This window comes from Pleurodeles waltl, chromosome 4_1 (assembly GCF_031143425.1).
Source record: "Pleurodeles waltl isolate 20211129_DDA chromosome 4_1, aPleWal1.hap1.20221129, whole genome shotgun sequence".
NCBI lineage: Eukaryota > Metazoa > Chordata > Amphibia > Caudata > Salamandridae > Pleurodeles > Pleurodeles waltl.
In genome coordinates this window covers 974076452-974097959 of record NC_090442.1, presented here as the reverse complement: position 1 = coordinate 974097959, position 21508 = coordinate 974076452, and the positions used below count along the sequence as shown (strand labels likewise).

At 43.4% G+C, this 21508-nt stretch overlaps 1 protein-coding gene across 1 annotated transcript in view; it reads left to right on the top strand.

Moving 5' to 3' along the window:
• Window positions 1-21508, top strand: part of GRAMD4 (GRAM domain containing 4) — a 479241-nt gene that overhangs the window by 378511 nt on the left and 79222 nt on the right. The window contains exons 10-11 of the mRNA XM_069229727.1: window positions 11443-11491; window positions 17990-18061. Of these exons, the coding sequence (XP_069085828.1) occupies window positions 11443-11491; window positions 17990-18061 (121 nt within the window). The remainder of the gene's footprint in view (window positions 1-11442; window positions 11492-17989; window positions 18062-21508) is intronic.

Sequence of the window (21508 nt, the reverse complement as noted above, 5' to 3'; positions counted from 1 at the left end):
CATTTATTCAAATACACAAAAATAAAATAGTTCTAAGAACAAATCCAAAATTTCTACCAAAAGTAATCTCACCATTCCATTTAAATCAAACAGTAGAATTACCAGTGTTCTTCCCACAGCCAGATTCCGTGGCTGAAAGGGCACTACATACATTAGACATCAAAAGAGCACTAATGTACTACATTGACAGAACAAAGCTAATCAGGAAAACAAAACAACTGTTCATAGCTTTTCAAAAACCACACATAGGAAATCCAATCTCTAAACAAGGCATTGCTAGATGGATAGTCAGATGTATTCAAACATGCTATCTTAAAGCCAAGAGAGAATTGCCTATTACACCAAAGGCACACTCAACCAGAAAGAAAGGTGCTACAATGGCCTTTCTAGGAAACATTCCTATGAGCGAAATATGTAAGGCTGCAACCTGGTCTACGCCTCATACATTTACTAAACACTACTGTGTAGATGTACTAAATGCACAACAAGCTACAGTAGGCCAAGCTGTACTAAGAACATTATTCCAAACTACTTCAACTCCTACAGGCTAAACCACCGCTTTTAGGGGAGGTAACTGCTTTATAGTCTATGCTAAACATGTGTATCTGCAGCAACATATGCCATCAAACTGAAAATGTCACTTACCCAGTGTACATCTGTTCGTGGCATTAGTCGCTGCAGATTCACATGTGCCTTCCCGCCTCCCCGGGAAGCCTGTAGCCGTTTAGAAGTATATCTTAAATCTTAAACATTTGTACATTTGTAAATAATTATTATAAACTTTTTATGTACATACGTATTCACTCCATTGCATGGGCACTATTTATAGCAAACAACTCCAGCCTCACCCTCTGCGGGGAAAACAATCTAAGATGGAGTCGACGCCCATGCGCAATGGAGCCGAAGAGGGAGGAGTCCTTCGGTCCCGTGACCAAAAAAGACTTCTTCGAAGAAAAACAACTTGTAATACTCCGAGCCCAACACCAGGCAGCGGACTGTGCTAAACATGTGAATCTGCAGCGACTAATGCCACGAACAGATGTACACTGGGTAAGTGACATTTCATTACCACTGGTGACTATTACTTCTGCACCATCTTATGTGCTTCGGTCACCCTGGCTCCTGCTAACAGCTGGCAGTTGTTGTGACCGTGAGATTATACCTAGTCTAGTAAGGTTTGCCAGGCCAGAAAGGAGGTTGAATTTTATTTTAAATGCACTGTTCGTTTGTGCAGTGACGTCACTTTGTTGCAGTCTGAGAAAGTACACAAATTCTTTCTAAACTTCCACCCCTCATTTCCTTGAGTATTTCCTATACTGTCTTCCTGAGCTTTAAAAATAGATTGTGAAAGCTTTAATTCACTAGTGGCATAATGCAACTTGCACTCCTAAAAGGGAAGAGTAACATCAAAGTAAATAAAGTGTTCATATCCTTACAGGAGGGGGAGCAAGCCAAAGCATTCTGGTGCCTGGCTTCCTTTATCATATATGTTCTTCTACTCCTTTTTGTCTCCCTTTAATTTCCTCAATTTGCTGTGCTCTGCTCCGACGCTTATTTTACATTGCTCTGTTCTGCTCCGACTGTAATTTTATCCTGTGCCTCGAGAAGAGAACTAATGAGATGGGAGAACCATAAAGGCATAATTAGACTCATTCAGGAACATGTGTCTTAGACCACTGGCAAGCCAACAGGAGACAATCCCCCTTTCAATTAGCTCAGGTTTTTCTGCTTAGGAGCATTGCAGTGTCCTTCAGATTATCAGATCTACCTCTCAGGCACAGCTACTTTGGTTCAGCATCACATTATGGAACGGTTTAAAGGGTTTCAATGTTTCAGGGCACCTGCAGAAGATTCTAATGGGCCAAATAATTCACAGCCCCTGGTATAGTCAGAGATGCAGCTCTTCTCAAATCTCAACAATATTCCTGCTTTGTCATTAGTAGGCATAGGAAAACAGAGAAGCATGGAAGTAGATCAGTACACCACATCAACTTTTACTCCAGCCACTATAGGGTCTCCTCTCTCTATTGAGAGCTCCTATAGTCCAAATGTATCGGCAGCAGCCTCAAGCACTCTATAGAGAGTCAAGAAAGCTCTCCATTGCACTACTCTTCACCACCCTTTACTGACTGCTACAGACAGGTTGTTTTAAGTGGGTCTAGAAGTCCAAGGTGGTTGCTGAAAGAGACATTATAATGGAAACACTGCCATAGAACCTAGCTGGGACTTAAACTTAAATATAAATCTGTCTCCAACAATCGTGCTCTCATCCCATTCTGAGAGTCCAGTAACCCACGCAACATCTGTGCTTCTTTCTCACTCTCCTAATGGAGAACTGAAAGCTCAAGTTAAAGTGCCTGAATGGTAATCAAGGGAAGTCCTCGAATCCCACAAATAGAACCACAGAAAATGACCACTCTTAATGGACAAGGAGGGTACACTGAGGGAGAAGTAGACCACGATGGATATAATTTAATTGCCACTCTGTACCGTCAACAAGGCATAAAAGCTTATGTCTCTGGTTCATTGATAGGATTTCAGCAGGATTCTCAATTGTTGTACATTGCATGGGACATAGCATGGCCCAGCTTCAATTTATGCTGATTGTGGTGTTCACCTGCATGTATTACAGTGGTAGATACTCTGGAAGCATTGTTTCTGGCAGTGTTGGGATACAGAAAGATGCAGTAACAGACCAAAAGTGGTTGAGTTGCACGCAGATGTAGCCTTCTACTGACTGTAGAATGACCACAGTTTACTAAGCTTCCAGGTATATCAAGTCAAAAGAAGTGGAACAGGTGGTTATCCTTTTCACGAGGAACACATTGGAAAAAGATTGTGTCATTTGGAAGGGACAGTCTAATTGAACATTCCTTTCAGAATGAGCACATGAGCTGAAAAATAGGCAAAGTTGCATATTCGGAGTGTCTCACGACTCAGCACTTGGGCCATGGTCATTTACTAAACAGAATAACTCAGCAGTAGGTTTCCATTATTGTATGAGATGTCTCTTTTCTGCAACTTTTACCCAAAAGTAGTCCCCACAATTACTTGCCCTTTAGTGGATGTGCTGCCATTTCTATTGCAATTTGATTGACCCTTGCATTTATTTGTGCATTCTGATTTCATGAGTACTAGCTAAGATCAAGGGTGAAAGGTCAGAGGTAAAAGTGTGTTTTACCATGGTGTAGCTGTTTCCTCTACAGAATCTGCCAATGTCCTATTTTAAAGCAGCTTATGCAGTACCCATTTCTCCTGCTCCTCACCTGGTTTCTGGGTTAGGTCCTGAGAGTTTCCTAGGTTAGCTTATTAATTTGAGAATATAGGCATTAACTATAGGGACGTTCCTAGGAACTTGGGTTTGCAGCTCATACGTATTTTTCAGAAATAATATCTTTTATTTCAAAATGATTAGACCTGCAAGAACCTGAGACACTAGAGGTGCAGGGCAGAGTTCAATGCTGCATTATAGTGGATTGCAGCAGTTAATTCCTTTTGAGCATTGACTTTTGATGTAGCCTACACTCCAATTTCATACTTCTGAATCTTGCAATGCGTCTGTTTCACATTTTCATTTTGAGGGTGAATGAGGTATCTTTGGTACACCTTATATTGGCTAATCTTGCTTCAAATTAGTGTTTCAGGGGCAATAATAATTTTGCTGGCTCATCCAGAAGCCATGTTCTGTGGGTGATTTCCCCATTTTGTGGTCGAAGATATCTGGCTAATCCATACCCAATATCAACAGAAGTGTAATTAGTCCTCTCAAGAAAAGAGAATGGCAGATCTGTGTCTTTTCATACCTTGCTCAGCATGATTAAATTCAAATTAAGGACCATGGCGCAACCAGTTTGGGCTTTTTGTGTCTCTCTGGCAAAGAAGGGTGTTCGGTCCAAGTATTCTCAGGGTTTGCACTGCTCTAGAATGGTCATTTTCAGGAACTGCACTCACCCAAATTTTTCTCTCTGCTTTGGTACACCTCTTGTTTAGTTGCCAGAATGAGGAAGAAAGACTGTAAGGTAATAGGTAGAGCATTTAACAGTAATCTTCGGTTATCTTAACCTCTTCTGTGCCTTGGACGAGATGATCTCGTCCAAGGCTACAGTTCCCCTGTGCCTTGGACGAGATCATCTCGTCCATGGCACAGGGGAACTTGGGGGCGCTAGCGCGCCCCCCGTGCACCCCCCTTCCCCCCCCAAGTCGGGGATGGAAGGGGAAGACCTTCCCCTTCCACCCCCGACCCCCCCACCCCCCCTGTGATGTCAGCGCGCGCGTGCGCGCTGATGTGTCACAGGGGCCTCCCTCGTCGCGCTGGAAGCTCTGCTTCCGGCGCGATTGAAAAAGAAATGCAAAAGCATTTCTTTTTCAATCACTTGGGAGGCCCGGAGGGGCTTCAAAGGGAAGGAAAAGTATTTCCTTCCCTTTGAAGTCCCTCCGAGGGTTTCAAAAGCCGGATTGCTTGCAATCCGGCTTTTGAAACCCCACTAGACACCAGGGATTTTTTTTTTTTTCTTAGAAATTGACAAAAGGGAGCGACCCCTTGGGCAAGGGTCGCTCCCGGGGGGGCATTTTTTTGAAAAGGCCTTTTCTGCCCCCCTGGGGGCAGAAACCTCTAGGCACCAGGGACCATTTTTTTTTTTTTTTTTTTCTTTTTTTTTTATTGAGGTGGGGAGCGACCCCTTAGGCAAGGGTCGTTCCCCTTGGGGGAAAATTATATTTTGGCCATTTCTGCCCCCCTTGGGGGCAGATTGGCCTATTTTGATGAGGCCAATCTGCCCCCAAGGGGGGTAGAAACCACTAGACACCAGGGATTTTTTTTTTTTTTTTTATTGTTATTGACAAAAGGGAGCGACCCCTTGGGCAAGGGTCGCTCCCAGGGGGGCATATTTTCGGAAAGGCCTTTTCTGCCCCCCCCTGGGGGCAGATCGGCCTACTATTAGGCCGATCTGCCCCCAGGGGGGGGCAGAAACCTCTAGGCACCAGGGACCATTTTTTTTTTTTTTGTTTAATTTTTTTTTTTTTTGGTGGGGAGCGACCCCTTAGGCAAGGGTCGCTCCCAATGGGGGAAAATTATATTTTGCCCATTTCTGCCCCCCTTGGGGGCAAATTGGCCTATTTTGATGAGGCCAATCTGCCCCCAAGGGGGGTAGAAACCACTAGACACCAGGGAGTTTTGTCTTTGCGTGAATTTCACGCAAAGGGAGCGACCACTTAGGCAAGGGTCGCTCCCTGGGGGGGAGGGGAGCGCCAGGGCAATTTTTTTTGTGTGTTTTTTTTTTTTTGTTGTTTCTTTTTTTAGAGATGGGGAGCGACCCATCAGGCAAGGGTCGCTCCCCTGGGGGGGCAAATTGTATTTAGACCATTTCTGCCCCCCTGGGGGCAGATTGGCCAATTTTAGGTCAATCTGCCCCCAAGGGGGCAGAAACCACTAGGCACCGGGGATTTGTTTTTTGGCGCCAATGTCACGCAGGGGGAGCGACCCCGTAGGCAAGGGTCGCTCCCGGGGGGGGGGGTGCAAATTTATTTTAGGCCATTTCTGCCCCCCCGGGGGACAGATCGGCCTATTATTAGGCCGAACTGTCCCCGGGGGGGGGTGGGCAGAACACTCTAGGCTCCAGAGCAAATTTTTTTTTGTGTTTTTTTTTTTTGTTGTTTCTTTTTTTAGAGATGGGGAGCGACCCATCAGGCAAGGGTCGCTCCCCTGGGGGGGCAAATTGTATTTAGACCATTTCTGCCCCCCTGGGGGCAGATTGGCCAATTTTAGGTCAATCTGCCCCCAAGGGGGCAGAAACCACTAGGCACCGGGGATTTGTTTTTTGGCGCCAATGTCACGCAGGGGGAGCGACCCCGTAGGCAAGGGTCGCTCCCGGGGGGGGGGTGCAAATTTATTTTAGGCCATTTCTGCCCCCCCGGGGACAGATCGGCCTATTATTAGGCCGAACTGCCCCCGGGGGGGGCAGAACACTCTAGGCACCAGGGCAATTTTTTTTTTGTGTTTTTTTTTTTTTTTTTTTGTTTCTTTTTTTAGAGATGGGGAGCGACCCATCAGGCAAGGGTCGCTCCCCTGGGGGGGCAAATTGTATTTAGACCATTTCTGCCCCCCTGGGGGCAGATTGGCCAATTTTAGGTCAATCTGCCCCCAAGGGGGCAGAAATCACTAGGCACCGGGGATTTGTTTTTTGGCGCCAATGTCACGCAGGGGGAGCGACCCCGTAGGCAAGGGTCGCTCCCAGGGGGGGGGGGGGGGGGGTTGGGAGGGCAAATTTATTTTAGGCCATTTCTGCCCCCCCGGGGGACAGATCGGCCTATTATTAGGCCGAACTGCCCCCGGGGGGGGGGGGCAGAACACTCTAGGCACCAGGGCAATTTTTTTTTTGTGTTTTTTTTTTTTTTTTGTTGTTTCTTTTTTTAGAGATGGGGAGCGACCCATCAGGCAAGGGTCGCTCCCCTGGGGGGGCAAATTGTATTTAGACCATTTCTGCCCCCCTGGGGGCAGATTGGCCAATTTTAGGTCAATCTGCCCCCAAGGGGGCAGAAACCACTAGGCACCGGGGATTTGTTTTTTGGCGCCAATGTCACGCAGGGGGAGCGACCCCGTAGGCAAGGGTCGCTCCCGGGGGGGGGGTGGGTGTTGGGGGGGCAAATTTATTTTAGGCTATTTCTGCCCCCCCGGGGGGCAGATCGGCCTATTATTAGGCCGATCTGCCCCGGGGGGGGGGGGGGCAGAAACCTCTAGGCGCCAGGGGAATTTTTCTTTTTTTTTTTTCTTTGTTTTTTTTTTTAGAGATGGGGAGCGACCCATCAGGCAAAAGTCGCTCCCCTGGGGGACAAATTGTATTTAGGCCATTTCTGCCCCCCTTGGGGGCAGATTGGCTGAGTTTAGGTCAACCTGCCCCCAAGGGGGCAGAAACCACTAGGCACCGGGGATTTGTTTTTTGGTGCCAATGTCACGCAGGGGGAGCGACCCCGTAGGCAAGGGTCGCTCCCGGCGGGGGAGGGTGGGGGTTGGGGGGGCAAATTTATTTTAGGGCATTTCTGCCCCCCCCCCCTTGGGGCCGGCTGAGCTACAGGCCAAACACCACAGGTAGGCACCTTGCAAAAAACACCTCTGTTTTCTGTGAAAAAATATGTTGTGTCCACGTTGTGTTTTGGGCCATTTCCTTTTGTGGGCGCTAGGCCTACCCACAGAAGTGATGTACCATTTTTATTGAGAGACTTAGGGGAACGCTGGGTGGAAGGAAATTTGTGGCTCCTCTCAGATTCCAGAACTTTCTGTCACCGAAATGAGAGGAAAAAGTGTTTTTTGGGCCAAATTTTGATGTTTGCAAAGGATTCTGGGTAACATAACCTGGTCAGAGCCCCGCAAGTCACCCCATCTTGGATTCCCCTGGGTTTCTAGTTTTAAAAAATGCACTGGTTTGCTAGGTTTCCTCAGGTGTCGGCTGAGCTACAGGCCAAAATCCACAGGTAGGCACTGCTTTTTATAAAAAAATGTGATGTGTCCACGTTGTGTTTTGGGCCCTTTCCTTTCATGGGCGCTAGTCCTACCCACACAAGTGAGGTATCATTTTTATCGGGAGACATGGGGGAACGCTGGGTAGAAGGAAATTTGTGGCTCCTCTCAGATTCCAGAACTTTCTGCCACAGAAATGTGAGTAACATGTTTATTTTTAGCCAAATTTTGAGGTTTGCAAAGGATTCTGGGTAACAGAACCTGGTCCGAGCCCCGCAAGTCACCCCTCCTTGGATTCCCCTAGGTCTCTAGTTTTCAGAAATGCACAGGTTTGGTAGGTTTCCCTAGGTGCCGGCTGAGCTAGAGGCCAAAATCTACAGGTAGGCACTTCGCAAAAAACATTTCAGTTTTTTTCCAAAATTTAGGATGTGTCCACGTTGCGCTTTGGGGTGTTTCCTGTCGCCGGCGCTAGGCCTACCCACGCAAGTGAGGTATCATTTTTATCGGGAGACTTGGGGGAACGCTGGGTAGAAGGAAATTTGTGGCTCCTCTCAGATTCCAGAACTTTCTGCCACAGAAATGTGAGTAACATGTGTATTTTTAGCCAAATTTTTAGGTTTGCAAAGGATTCTGGGTAACAGAACCTGGTCCGAGCCCCGCAAGTCACCCCTCCTTGGATTCCCCTACGTCTCTAGTTTTCAGAAATGCACAGGTTTGGTAGGTTTCCCTAGGTGCCGGCTGAGCTAGAGGCCAAAATCTACAGGTAGGCACTTCGCAAAAAACACCTCTGTTTTTTTCCAAAATTTAGGATGTGTCCACGTTGCGCTTTGGGGTGTTTCCTGTCGCCGGCGCTAGGCCTACCCACGCAAGTGAGGTATCATTTTTATAGGGAGACTTGGGGGAACGCTGGGTGGAAGGAAATTTGTAGCTCCTCTCAGATTCCAGAACTTTCTGCCACAGAAATGTGAGGGACATGTGTTTTTTTAGCCAAATTTTGAGGTTTGCAAAGGATTCTGGGTAACAGAACCTGGTCCGAGCCACACAAGTCACCCCTCCTTGGATTCCCCTAGGTCTCTAGTTTTCAGAAATGTACAGGTTTGGTAGGTTTCCCTAGGTGGCGGCTGAGCTAGAGGCCAAAATCTCCAGGTAGTCACTTTGCTAAAAACAGCTCTGTTTTCTGTGATGTGTCCACGTTGTGTTTTGGTGCATATCCTGTCGCGGGCGCTAGGCCTACCCACACAAGTGAGGTATCATTTTTATCGGGAGACGTGGGGGAACGCTGGGTGGAAGGAAATTTGTGGCTCCTCTCAGATTCCAGAACTTTCTGCCACAGAAATGTGAGGAACATGTGTTTTTTTTAGCCAAATTTTGAGATTTGCAAAGGATTCTGGGTAACAGAACCTGGTCCGAGCCCCGCAAGTCACCCCTCCTTGGATTCCCCTAGGTCTCTAGTTTTCAGAAATGCACAGGTTTGGTAGGCTTCCCTAGGTGGCGGCTGAGCTAGAGGCCAAAATCTACAGGTAGTCACTTTGCTAAAAACAGCTCTGTTTTCTGTGATATGTCCACGTTGTGTTTTGGGGCATATCCTGTCGCGGGCGCTAGGCCTACCCACACAAGTGAGGTATCATTTTTATCGGGAGACGTGGGGGAACGCTGGGTGGAAGGAAATTTGTGGCTCCTCTCAGATTCCAGAACTTTCTGCCACCGAAATGTGAGGAACATGTGTTTTTTTAGCCAAATTTTGAGGTTTGCAAAGGATTCTGGGTAACAGAACCTGGTCCGAGCCACACAAGTCACCCCTCCTTGGATTCCCCTAGGTCTCTAGTTTTCAGAAATGCACAGGTTTGGTAGGTTTCCCTAGGTGGCGGCTGAGCTAGAGGCCAAAATCTACAGGTAGTCACTTTGCTAAAAACAGCTCTGTTTTCTGTGATGTGTCCACGTTGTGTTTTGGGGCATATCCTGTCGCGGGCGCTAGGCCTACCCACACAAGTGAGGTATCATTTTTATCGGGAGACGTGGGGGAACGCTGGGTGGAAGGAAATTTGTGGCTCCTCTCAGATTCCAGAACTTTCTGCCACAGAAATGTGAGGAACATGTGTTTTTTTAGCCAAATTTTGAGGTTTGCAAAGGATTCTGGGTAACAGAACCTGGTCCGAGCCACACAAGTCACCCCTCCTTGGATTCCCCTAGGTCTCTAGTTTTCAGAAATGCACAGGTTTGGTAGGTTTCCCTAGGTGGCGGCTGAGCTAGAGGCCAAAATCTCCAGGTAGTCACTTTGCTAAAAACAGCTCTGTTTTCTGTGATGTGTCCACATTGTGTTTTGGGGCATATCCTGTCGCGGGTGCTAGGCCTACCCACACAAGTGAGGTACCTTTTTTATCGGGAGACTTGGGGGAACATAGATTAGCAAAACAAGTACTATTGCCCCTTGTCTTTCTCTACATTTTTTCCTTCCAAATATAGGAGTGTGTGTAAAAAAGACATCTATTTGAGAAATTCCCTGTAATTCACGTGCTACTATGGTCACCCCGGAATTCAGAGATGTGCAAATAACCACTGCTCCTCAACACCTTATCTTGTGCCCTTTTTGGAAATGCAAAGGTTTTCTTGATAGCAATTTTTTACTCCTTATATTTCAGCAAATGAATTGCTGTATACCCGGTATAGAATGAAAACGCACTGCAGGGTGCAGCTCATTTATTGGCTCTGGGTTCCTCGGGGTCTTGATGAACCTACAAACCCTATATATCCCCGCAACCAGAGGAGTCCAGCAGACGTAACGGTATATTGCTTTCGATAATCTGACATTGCAGGGAAAAGTTACAGAGTAAAACGTAGAGAAAAATTGATGGTTTTTTCACCTCAATTTCAATATTTTTCTTTTTCAGCTGTTATTTTCTGTAGGAAACCCTTGTAGGATCTACACAAATGACCCCTTGCTGAATTCAGAATTTTGTCTACTTTTTAGAAATGTTTAGGTTTCTGGGATCCAGCATTGGTTTCATGACCATTCCTGTCACTAACTGGAAGGAGGCTGAAAGCACAAAAAATTGCACAAATGGGGTATGCCCCAGTAAAATGCCAAAATTGTGTTGAAAAATTGGGTTTTCTGATTCAAGTCTGCCTGTTCCTGAAAGCTGGGAAGCTGCTGAGTTTAGCACCGCAAACCCTTTGTTGATGCCATTTTCAGGGGAAAAACCACAAGCCTTCTTCTGCAGCCACTTTTTCCAATTTTTTTGAAAAAAACGAAATTTTCACTGTATTTTGGCCAATTTCTTGGCCTCCTTCAGGGGAACCCACAAAGTCTGGGTACCTCTAGAATCCCTAGGATGTTGGAAAAAAAGGACGCAAATTTGGCTTGGTTAGCTTATGTGGACAAAAAGTTATGAGGGCCTAAGCGCGAACTGCCCCAAATAGGCAAAAAAAGGCCTGGCACAGGAGGGGGGAAAAGGCCTGGCAGCGAAGGGGTTAATCCTGTTCCTCTTCTCTGTGCTCATGTTTACCCTTTCCCACTGGTCCATGGTTTGGGCTTTTTCACATTCACAACTAGTTTCACAAGTATTCCGGGAATGATAGCAAGTTCTATAGTTCCCATATTGGGTGGAGAAGGGCAAGTTTTGTCCAGCATGTTCCAGATGTCATACTTTTGAGTAGAAAGTGAAATCTATCTCGTTAATGTGAAGAGGATCATTAAGGATAGGCGTAACGAAAATTTGTCCATATGTAGTTGCTAATGTTCTTTACAGGCTAAAAAATGTATTAGTTCACATCTTCTAATTTCCTGATGCTATAAGATGTGTCATTATTTACCATGATCTACACATATCCTGAAGTGTTCATTCATCAGCCCATTATAGATAGTAATCAGACTAGCTAAACAGCCCATTGTTATGGTATTTGGTCACCTGAGGGCATTCAGATAAGTAATTAGATTGCATGTGTAATCTGCACGTTCGGCAGTATTTTAACGACTGTGTCCTTCTTTTCAGGGGATGGAGAATACAGTGGAGTATTGTGCCTCAAGTATCTGAAACAATTGTAAGTTTTGAATTTTCTCTTATTCCGTCTGACTTTTGTTCAAAAGGCTACTACGAGAGAACTAAATGAACAGTCTTTTTTGTAAACCACATTTGTATGTAATTTGCTGTTACTGGTATTTGGAATGAAATGAAAAGGAAACAAACAAGGGATAATATATGTAATTTATTCTCAAGTACCTTGTCATTTGTCTGTGGAAATTGAACAAAACTGCGAAAATCACTTTTGTGCCACTTAGCTTTGCAGCCTCATACACATTTGTAAGAGTATATATTTATCTCAGGGGTTGCTGACACACAGTGACCAATAAATTGCCCCCATCGTTTTACTAGTGGCGCTTGTTTGACATATATTTTCTGTGCACCGCCGCTCACAATCAGCAAGACGGTCAAAGTAGGACCACAGTATAACATGTCAGCATTTTATGTTGCCTAGCTCTATATCGCTGATTCTGTCTTTTTAACACATGGCCAATAGCATGTTTTTATCGTTGTCTGTTGCTGAAATAACACTAGCAACTAAATATGTGTTTATTAATTAGTAGCAATATATTAAAGCTTTATGGTAAAGGACAAATGTGGGTGGATATTTACAGTTATCACACATACCCTCAAAATAAACGTCAGCTGACTCAAGATGCTTGGGGTATATTTATGTACGGCACATTGTATCGATGACTGTCTTGGGAGTTGTTGGGAAGTAACAGGTAATTTAACACATTATATTAAACTAAACTAGACTCATAAATGTTGAACGTTTTGAGCGCATTTGCTCCTGCCCCAACGCATCTTAACTCGGTAACATCACCAGCAGTGATGTGATATATGATGACTGCAGACATCTCATATTATGACTGTTTGTGTTGGTGTCATCACAGAAAGTGATGTCAGCATGACCAATTTTTTGATGGTTGTTTGTCTTGGACTGCTAAATATGCTCTCTTTGCAGCATAAAAACATGGCATACACACTGGCATGGCATAAAGTTTGTGCACTAGAGAATCGAAGCATGTTGCTCTAGATCTTTTTTGCACTAGCACAGATGCTGCTAAACCTTTTGTAAGCCAGAACAAATGTGCCTTGCACTCTTTTCTAGCATCCTTTTTTCCTACTGTTGCTTTAATGCGTTCGTAGATTGTGCAGTAATTCTTCTCCCCAGTTCTGTGCCCACACTTTGCCAGGTAGGTCATAACGTTTTTTTCCTAAGAAGTCAATCACCACCATTTCCCTTCTCCTTTTACTTTTTTCTACTAGCCCTATCTCCATTTGGGTTTCCATCTTGTGCCAGTTTTCTTCCCATCCCTGTTTTTCAATTCTGGGTCCCGAATTATCAAAAATAATTTGACTGCTGCAACCTATATGTTCAATTTAACCTTTGTCCTATTTTAGAAAACAAAAATTAAACTATCAGTATTTTGCAAAGAAGTGCAAATGTTAACAATACAAGTGACCCTGCGCACAGACAAACTATTCACTTGGATTCTGAAAAAGACTATGGCCCTAATTACTACCCAGGCAGTCTTCAGACCGCCAGGGCCCTGGTGGCTGTCTGACAGCCGCCAAAGCGGTGGTCTGACTGCTTTGTTAGCAGTCAGACTGCCACATTATGACAGTGGCGGACGGTCCACTGTCGGACAGCCAGTTTGCCTTTACTGGAGGGACTGGTGGTGCTGGCGGTCCTAATCCGTCAGGGCAACCCTGCATGCAGTGCCGCCCTGGGGATTATGACCCCCCTCTCCACCAGCTTTTACATGGCAGTTACACCGCCATGTAAAATCTGGTGGAGATGGGGTGCAGGGGGTCCCTGCACTACCCATACACTTGACGTGGACAGTGCAGGGGCCCCCCATGGACAGCCCCGTCCTGCTTTTCAGTATGCAATGCAGACAGTAAAAAGGGGGACGGGTGCTGTTGCACCCCATGCACCGCAGCATTGCCACTGGCTCAGTTATGAGCCAGCGTCAATGTTGTGGCTGTTCCCCGCTGGACAAGCGGGCAGAAGCAGCGGGGAACTCCTAATGAAGCATGCGGGAAGGTAGCTGCCCCCCCAAACTCTTAATAACCCCATATGTTGCTCTTAATGGTTACCTAGGTGAGAAAGTGCCTATTTATTTGCATGGTAATCCCCATTTTTTTTGCTGACTGTTATTAGTGATGTTTGAACTCTGCACACTGGGACACTGTTGTCCTCTTCTAAGAGTAAGTGTTCTGAGCCCTAATACGTGGTCATATTGGCTAACTACTAATTGTCATAGTTAACTTACTACAGTAATGCTCTAATATACTGTGCAACAAATACACCAACGGAATGAAAAAGTTAAAAGCAACCTGTGAACTGCTGCACATAATGTCACCCATTAGGCTGACAAAGGAAAAATGGCTTTAGGCCAGCCTATGTAGCTGACTGCTGCAGCTTTTACACCTGCAGTCAAACCTGTAAAATAATCCTTTTGATAGGAAAAAACTATGCTTTAAACTATTTAAAAAGGTCACTCCTAATTAGGCCTTGTAGCCAACAAAGTGGGCTGCCTGGTCTGTTAAAGTGGCACATGCAAGGATTAAATGTTGCCATGCCTATAGTGACCAGCCGCCAAAAGCTATTTGTCCTTTAAAGGGCTGTAGTTGTCCTATGAGGAAAAACTCATAACCCTTCCATCCCCAGCTTAAGCAAGCTGCTGGAATAATGCTAACACAATTTTAATGTTTTATCAAAAGTCAATTCAAAGGTGAAGTCAGATTTGTAATCAATATTTTGGAAGAGTTACTTTTAAAATGTATCACATTACCAGCCAAAGCCTCTTGTAGGCTAATTAGCATTAGCCTGCTGTCAGATGCCTCTGCCAGTGCTTCCTCTTAAGAAGTGTTGAAAGTGCTCCCAAAGCATGAACAATGGCATTGTCCTTTTGGCAGGAAGACCTGGGTGTGAGGTATGTGACAGATACCAGCTCATGAATTACAGAATGGGAAAGTCTGGGAACTTCATTAACTTGAAAGGAACTATGGTGTGAGATCTTCCCATCCATAGTTAAGTGTAAAGACAGACCTGGAGAAGAGAAGCCTTTTGTTCCACAGGTCCTCTGTAGCTTGTTTCCCACCAGCCCAGTGGGAAGGAGAGCTGCCCCCAGAACCATTTTTGTGTAGCTGAGAAAGAGGAGACTACTCATTTCCCTGAACATACCTCTGGCTGGCACATAAGTTCCCTTCAGGAGAAGAACGATTCTGCTGTGTTGGGTTTGCCTCAGAACAGTGCATTGTGGAATGATTGTACAATAAGGCAAATAGGATGTTCTGTAAAAGTGGGAAAGGTTGGCCCTAAGAGTGTCCAGGAAGTCACCTCCACCCACCGACTGGTGAAACCTCTAAATCGGACATCTCACCCACAATTCATCATAACACTCTCTGGACCCGATTGAAGGCCAGAAGAGGAATGGACCTGCTGCTTGAGAACTGTATGGAGACCTGAAAGGCTGGGCCTACTACCACTACTTATCCTAAAAATAAGAAGTGCACTCTAATTCAGCTTTGTGGCTACATGGACTCAACATCCTGCAGAAGGTCTTTTTTGTGAAGTGCCAGCTGACCATTATCATCTGGGCCTGGACTGAACTTTCTGATGGTCCTCGTTGGATTGAGTCGTGACCCCCCTAAATGCTGTCCCTGATATTCCTGGAAGCCATATAAGTGTCACAGAAAAACTGCTCCAGAAACTCTGAAAAGTTGAGGCAATGATGTATAATTTCAAAGTGACTTAGATATATATATATATATATATATATATATATATATATATATATATATATAATAATGGTGGTCACCATTAAGTAGTTATAGTTAGTCACAAAAATTTCCCCCAAAAAATACCACTCACGTCAGTTGCTCTCTGGAAAGTCTGGGGGTGATCCGAGGGGGGGAGGGGTGTTGGAGAAAAAAGGGGAGTCCCAAAATACGTTTTCTCCATTCATTTTTCTATAGGGATTTTGAACAGCGATAGCGCTGAAACTACGGGACAGAATTACACCAAATTTGGTAGAAAGTTGGATCCGGGTCCAGAAAGAGACCTTTTTTTGTTTTGGTATAATTCCGTTCAGTAGTTTTTGAGAAATTAAGGAAAAAAACTAATATGTATATATAAGGACGTGAAGGACTCACCACCCCTCCCAATCTCATGCTGAGATCTGGTTGGCTGATAACACTCGAACAACAGAAGCCGTTGAAGTGTTGTCAGCCATCTTGGGACTCGGCTGAAGCCGAGTCCCAGGAAAAAAAGTAAAAAAAAACAAAGAAAACAGACCAGGGAACAAACACCCTGACCCCTTACCCAGCCAGGGCTAACAAGCATTTTTTATTGATTTTAAGGATGGAATTTCGGTGGATCTGCTGGGAAAAAAAAACAAAATTCTGCGCTTCATTATTATAAAACCCCCAACATTAATTATAGTGGACTTCATGGACAATAATCTTTGATTTTCTCATTCAGACATTGAAATTGGTCTGACAAGGTTAATGTTTTGTGTACTCCTAAATCAAATATACCTTCTATAAGGAATTATCCAGTTTACGTGTGCGCCTCTTCTTTGGTGTGATTTATCCCCCACTGTCATTTGTTGGGACAGATAATTTATGCAAATTATTTTTAAATACTTTTTTGTAAATTATTCCCTTGTTAGTCTCTAACCTGTCCTTACTGGTTGGGACTGGAGTATCCGTGGGGTAAAAAAAGAAAAAAAGGATTTACAGCTCCCTTCACCACCCAGGATAAGTGGTGGCTTGAGGGCCACATGGGCCTTGAGCCTGCCTGCTGTTCCCAACTTTGGATGGAGCTTTGGGGCACCCATAAATAAATAATTGCCGTTACCTAGGATTAGTGCTGACTGGGTGGCTGAGAAACTGCTGGGGCCATGGCCCTGCACTCCCCAACATTTTGGTGAAGTGTGGGTGCCCCGGGTGGGACTGTGGCACCCACCAGTAAAAAATAAATTAATAAATAGAGAAAGAAATAACCCTGGTATGAATCTGAAATTAGAGGAGTAGCCTGGCATTTCACATTCACTGATCCTGCTGAGAAGCACCCCTTAATGCCCTGCAAGGGCTTTAATTTATATTTTTTATCCCTGTGTGGTGCCCCTAGTAGGGGCAGGGACAGGAACATGAACAACTTTTTTTTTTAATGTTATGGGGGCTGAAGGGAGCGCAGCAAAACCCTTAGGAACACAAAACAAAACTTGCAATAAGTCTCCTGTGTCATTGAGTACAGGACCCACGAGCACTTTACATATTTTAAAGCATTCCAAGCTGGACCTGTTAGTCTTTAGCTGGAGTGCACTTAGACTCCACGTGGTTGGCCCTATGGCTGAAATTCGTGACCTGGAGTGTGTAAAAGAAAAACTTAAACACGTGTTTTTTTTGTTATGAATAAAAATGCTTTATTTGAAATAGTTTTGTGATTATTATTAAGCATTACCATGTGTGTATTTTTGAGAAATACAGTGGACTACGGATATTGATAAATTAGTGTGGATTATTGACAGTCAATAGGTCTGCATTATATAAGGTGATGGTCAGGCATGTTGATGTGCAGACCATGATAAAGGCAATAGGGCCTGTTCTTTATAGTTTGGTGTTCTGACACGTTGACAACTCCAGTAAATCTGCCTTATATAAAATAACACACCTTGCTTTATGTTAAAAAACAAATTTAAAACCGCAACTCACTGAAAAAAAAGCAAATGTTAAAGTGACGTAATAAACAAATATGTTAATAATATTGTACGTTACATTTAAAAAAAAAAAAAACTCAGAAATTCACTGATATAAATAGTGTTAAGACATTAAAGTTAGGTGAAAACGTCAGTTACAACGCAGCATTTTAAATTAAAAGAACACAGGAATGCACCAGTTATAATTAACTGAAGTATCTATAACTCGAGCCCCCGCTGTGCAAAGTGTTGTCTTCAAAGATTTAATTTTAGATGTCATCAGTAATCTTATTAATGATGTCACAGAACAACTCGTGAGTGATGTAATAGGTGAGGTCATCAAGCAGTTCATGACGTGCGTTGCTTCGTTTAATTATAACTGCTGAATTTCTGTGTTTTTTTAGTTTATTATGTAATGTTGTAACTGACATTTTTACTTAACTATAACGTCACTTTAGCCATTGCTTTTCTTACAGTACTTTATATGAGATATATATATATATATATATATATATAGAGAGAGAGAGAGAGAGAGATCGATAGCTAGATAAACAAACACCCAAAGTTGAATTTCAGTGCTCCCATACTATTTGAATATTTAACCATGCAAAGTTTATTTTGTATCTCTTCATGTCTAACATATTTGAAACTCTTCACATCTGCCACGTTATAGTTGAGGCGCTTATGAATTGTGCACTGACAAGGCTTCAAATCTGCATCTTTAGCTCGTAAACAAAATTAATATTAACAGAAAACGTCTACTTAATTAAGTGACACTAAAAAATTATTTCCTGTGTCTAAAGGAACCTCCCAAAGAAGATTTGACTGTGTCAGAGAAATTTCAGCTGGTTCTGGATGTGGCACAGAAAGCACAGGTACTGTATCGGAGAATGAAAATAAGCCAGGCGAAGAGAAAACAAAGCTGGTATTCAAATGGGACATTGTTAGCTAATTATCAAATAGACATTGACGGTAACTGCAGCAAGTGGCCATCATGCTGTTTTGTCTGCACATTTTCATGCGTGTTCTCACTTCTTTGACACCCTGTGTAGTATTTGGCTTTACAACTAACTGGCTCTATTCCCTGCGGAACTGTGATAATTAACCATTGACACATGTAAAATAACATTTTAACAGCTACATCACTCCAATGTTTGGTCCTATTGCAGAAATTTGGTGGTTCCATTGGGCTCATACCTTACTCCAATTTATGGAAGTACCAGCCCTGTGCTACACTGTGGGTACTGCTCTTTAGGACCCATGGTGGTGAAATGCCTCCTCATTGTATTCAGTAATGTCTGAGTGGATGTACTACTGAACCTGTACATTTACTTGATTACCAACCCAGAGTCCGCTCATAGTCCTCTTAAACTCTCACCCTCAAGGTTTTTGTGAGTGCAATGAGATGGTATCAGTGACAGCCTCCTACCTTACCCACTTAATAGTAAGTAAGGAGGGGACAAATGAACTGTCGATTGCCAGTGTTTAGGAATGACACCTTACTCATGTTCACTCCTTTGAACGGACATTTAGAAATCATTAAGGTAAAGTTATCTGAGGACATTCTCATTTTTGATGTTTGAGCATTTATAAGTGTGCCTTCAGCATTCATATTAATTTATTTTATGTCTAAAGACGTCCTTAGAGTACATGTCCTGTTACAAGGGAAAATTAACATATTTGTTTTAACTACTGCGTTCACAAAATTATCATTTTCAGTTTACTTTGCACATTGATATATGATTCTGTATGTTCATTTTGTTGATGCCACCTGTCTATTTTCACCTTGGTTTCATGGCTCAGGGGAATATAATTAAGGTCTTCACTGTTAAGTGGGGAAAAAACAGTAAGATAAAAATCTGCCCTCGGGGAACCTATATGTCACTTCGTATGTAAATCAGCAAATCAAGCAAAACCAGTAAATCAACAAGTATACTAAATTAAATTATCATCTCTCACCAAACAAGTACCACAAGGATATAAAAATGCACAAAGCTTTAATGGCGTGAATTTAACACAATAGCCATAAACATGTATCAATAACAATGTCTATAAGCATTTGCTGTATAAAGAATATCACATTGAAAAATATTTTTTGCATCACAAAGTTCAAATAATCTGGTTCAGACAACCTGCCCTTCCCCCAACCCCAATATGGTGCCAACAGAAACAACCACAAAAATAACAAAGTTTTAAAATCAGAGTGAGGGAGAAGAGAATAAGAAAAGAGGCATGTGAAATATGATGAAGAATAAAACCGTGTTCGAGGATCAGGTGGGACTTCCCAATTCCTTTTGTGTTTTACTTCCTTTTCCCACCCTCTCTATTTTTAGGTCTGGCTTGGCTGCACAGCTATTAACCTCATACCAGTTTTTAAGTGGGCTTTTGCTCTTCTTTCCCTCTTCTTGGAGGAGAATATCTTCCATACCTTATGATAATGGCTTTATCATTGAATCTCCTGTAGAGGGATTGCGTTACAAAGCATAAGTGACATTTATGCAGTTTAAAAGTTCATTGAATCATCATGCATTAAATTCTTTATCTCATAGAGGTATTCTATAGAGAAAACAATTGCTTTGTTTTCACTGCAACAAGCTCTTTTGAACTGACAAGCTTAGACCTATTGCCTTTGCCAGTGCTTGTTTGTTTTGCCACTCTGGCAGTGCTCCCTCATGATTTCCCTTTCTAAATCTGCCATACTGTGCAGCCTCCATCTCACTGTGATGTTATGGCCTTGTCTGCAAGACATGTCCCTTATGAAGAATTTAACACTTCCACATAGAAAATGGCATTGTCATATTTGTAGAGAACGGAATGCTTAGCATACAAATTCTAATGCATATGCTTGCGCCTGCTTAGGTGTTAGAAAAAACTTTCCCATTCCATCCAGAGGTGCTGAAAAGCATCTTGAGGCTTAAAGCCTTGACGTTAAGTAGGTTGCAGTAATGTTTACACCCTTTTATCGCTGGTGTTGGTTATGCTGGGGTGTTTTAGCATACCCTGTGATGAAGCATGCCACTATTAATGGATGAGGGTACTTTTAGCCCATATATGTGTTTCCCAGGCCAATGCTAATCTTTTATTGTTTTACCTCCTCATCTCTTTTGTGTGGGTTAGATTTATAAATTAGGAGGAAGGTTGAGGAGTTGTACCTCTCCAGCCTTTTTTGGAGTGTAGAGGGGCAACGTTGTTTACCAGGAGTTGGCATTGTTGTAAACCTGTCACCTCTAGGTTGAAACATTCAATACACAGTCTCTGTAACTGCTAGTTCTCCATGAAGCGAGTTGTGCTATGCCTCTTTCGATCTTAGTCCCTCCCCCACCCATAGCTGCCAAGATTTCAGATTGCCTATGTGTGACATTTTCACAATTTCAGTGTAGTTATGAGTGCCATTCAACGAATATGAGTGATACTTTCTCACAAGCAAAATAAAGCAATGAAGATGAGGGAAACATATAAATATCAGAAATTACACCCATTTGAGTATCGAGAAACTAATAGAAGATCTCAAAACTAGTGCAAAGCATAAGAAATAGAAGGGCACTAACCTAGTGCACTGTTTACATAGGCCAGTGATACCGACGCCCTAAAAGTGTATAAGGATTGGAGAAAGTACTACTGACACTTACTAGTCTGTAGTGAGCAACGTAATGAGAAGGTATTGGATTTATTTTGTCATCCATGCACTATAGTCAGCAAGTTTAAGCTGCCTCATCTACTTACATCTTATGTGCCCCATATAGTCTTACCAGCAGTTGCAACATAGTTCTGGAACACACTCAGGCCTGGATGGATAACAACTGTTCTTTTCAGGTGCTTATGTAAGCTTGTCCATGTGTCAGGAGTTCTCTTACAGTGGTTTTGACCACAGAGCTGGCTGCCAGTAGGTATCACTGTCCTGCACCTAATTGAAAATAGTAGAGGCATTCATAGCAAGGCAGGGAATTACAGATATCCCACTTGGGCTTCTCTTTATTTTGTTTGCGTGACGAATTACCAATCGTTTAGTAATGTGTGAACCTAACTTAAATCGCTTTACCCTAACGCAACATGTGTGGGACTTAGCAGGACTGCCCACCTAACACATCACAAAACCCACCACATCAATTTCTTTATTGACTTGTAACTCATTGGAGACATGACCAGATACTTCATCTGGTAGGTAAGGTTCCTCTCTCTGCTTTGCATGAGAGAACCTCTATTTCTTGATCTGTAATTCTAAAGTGGTAGGTCTAAGTCTAAAGTTTCTGTGCCACTTCCACGGTGAATGTGAAAGATGGTCTTGATCTATTTGTTTGAGGTTTAATCCTCAATGTCTAGCT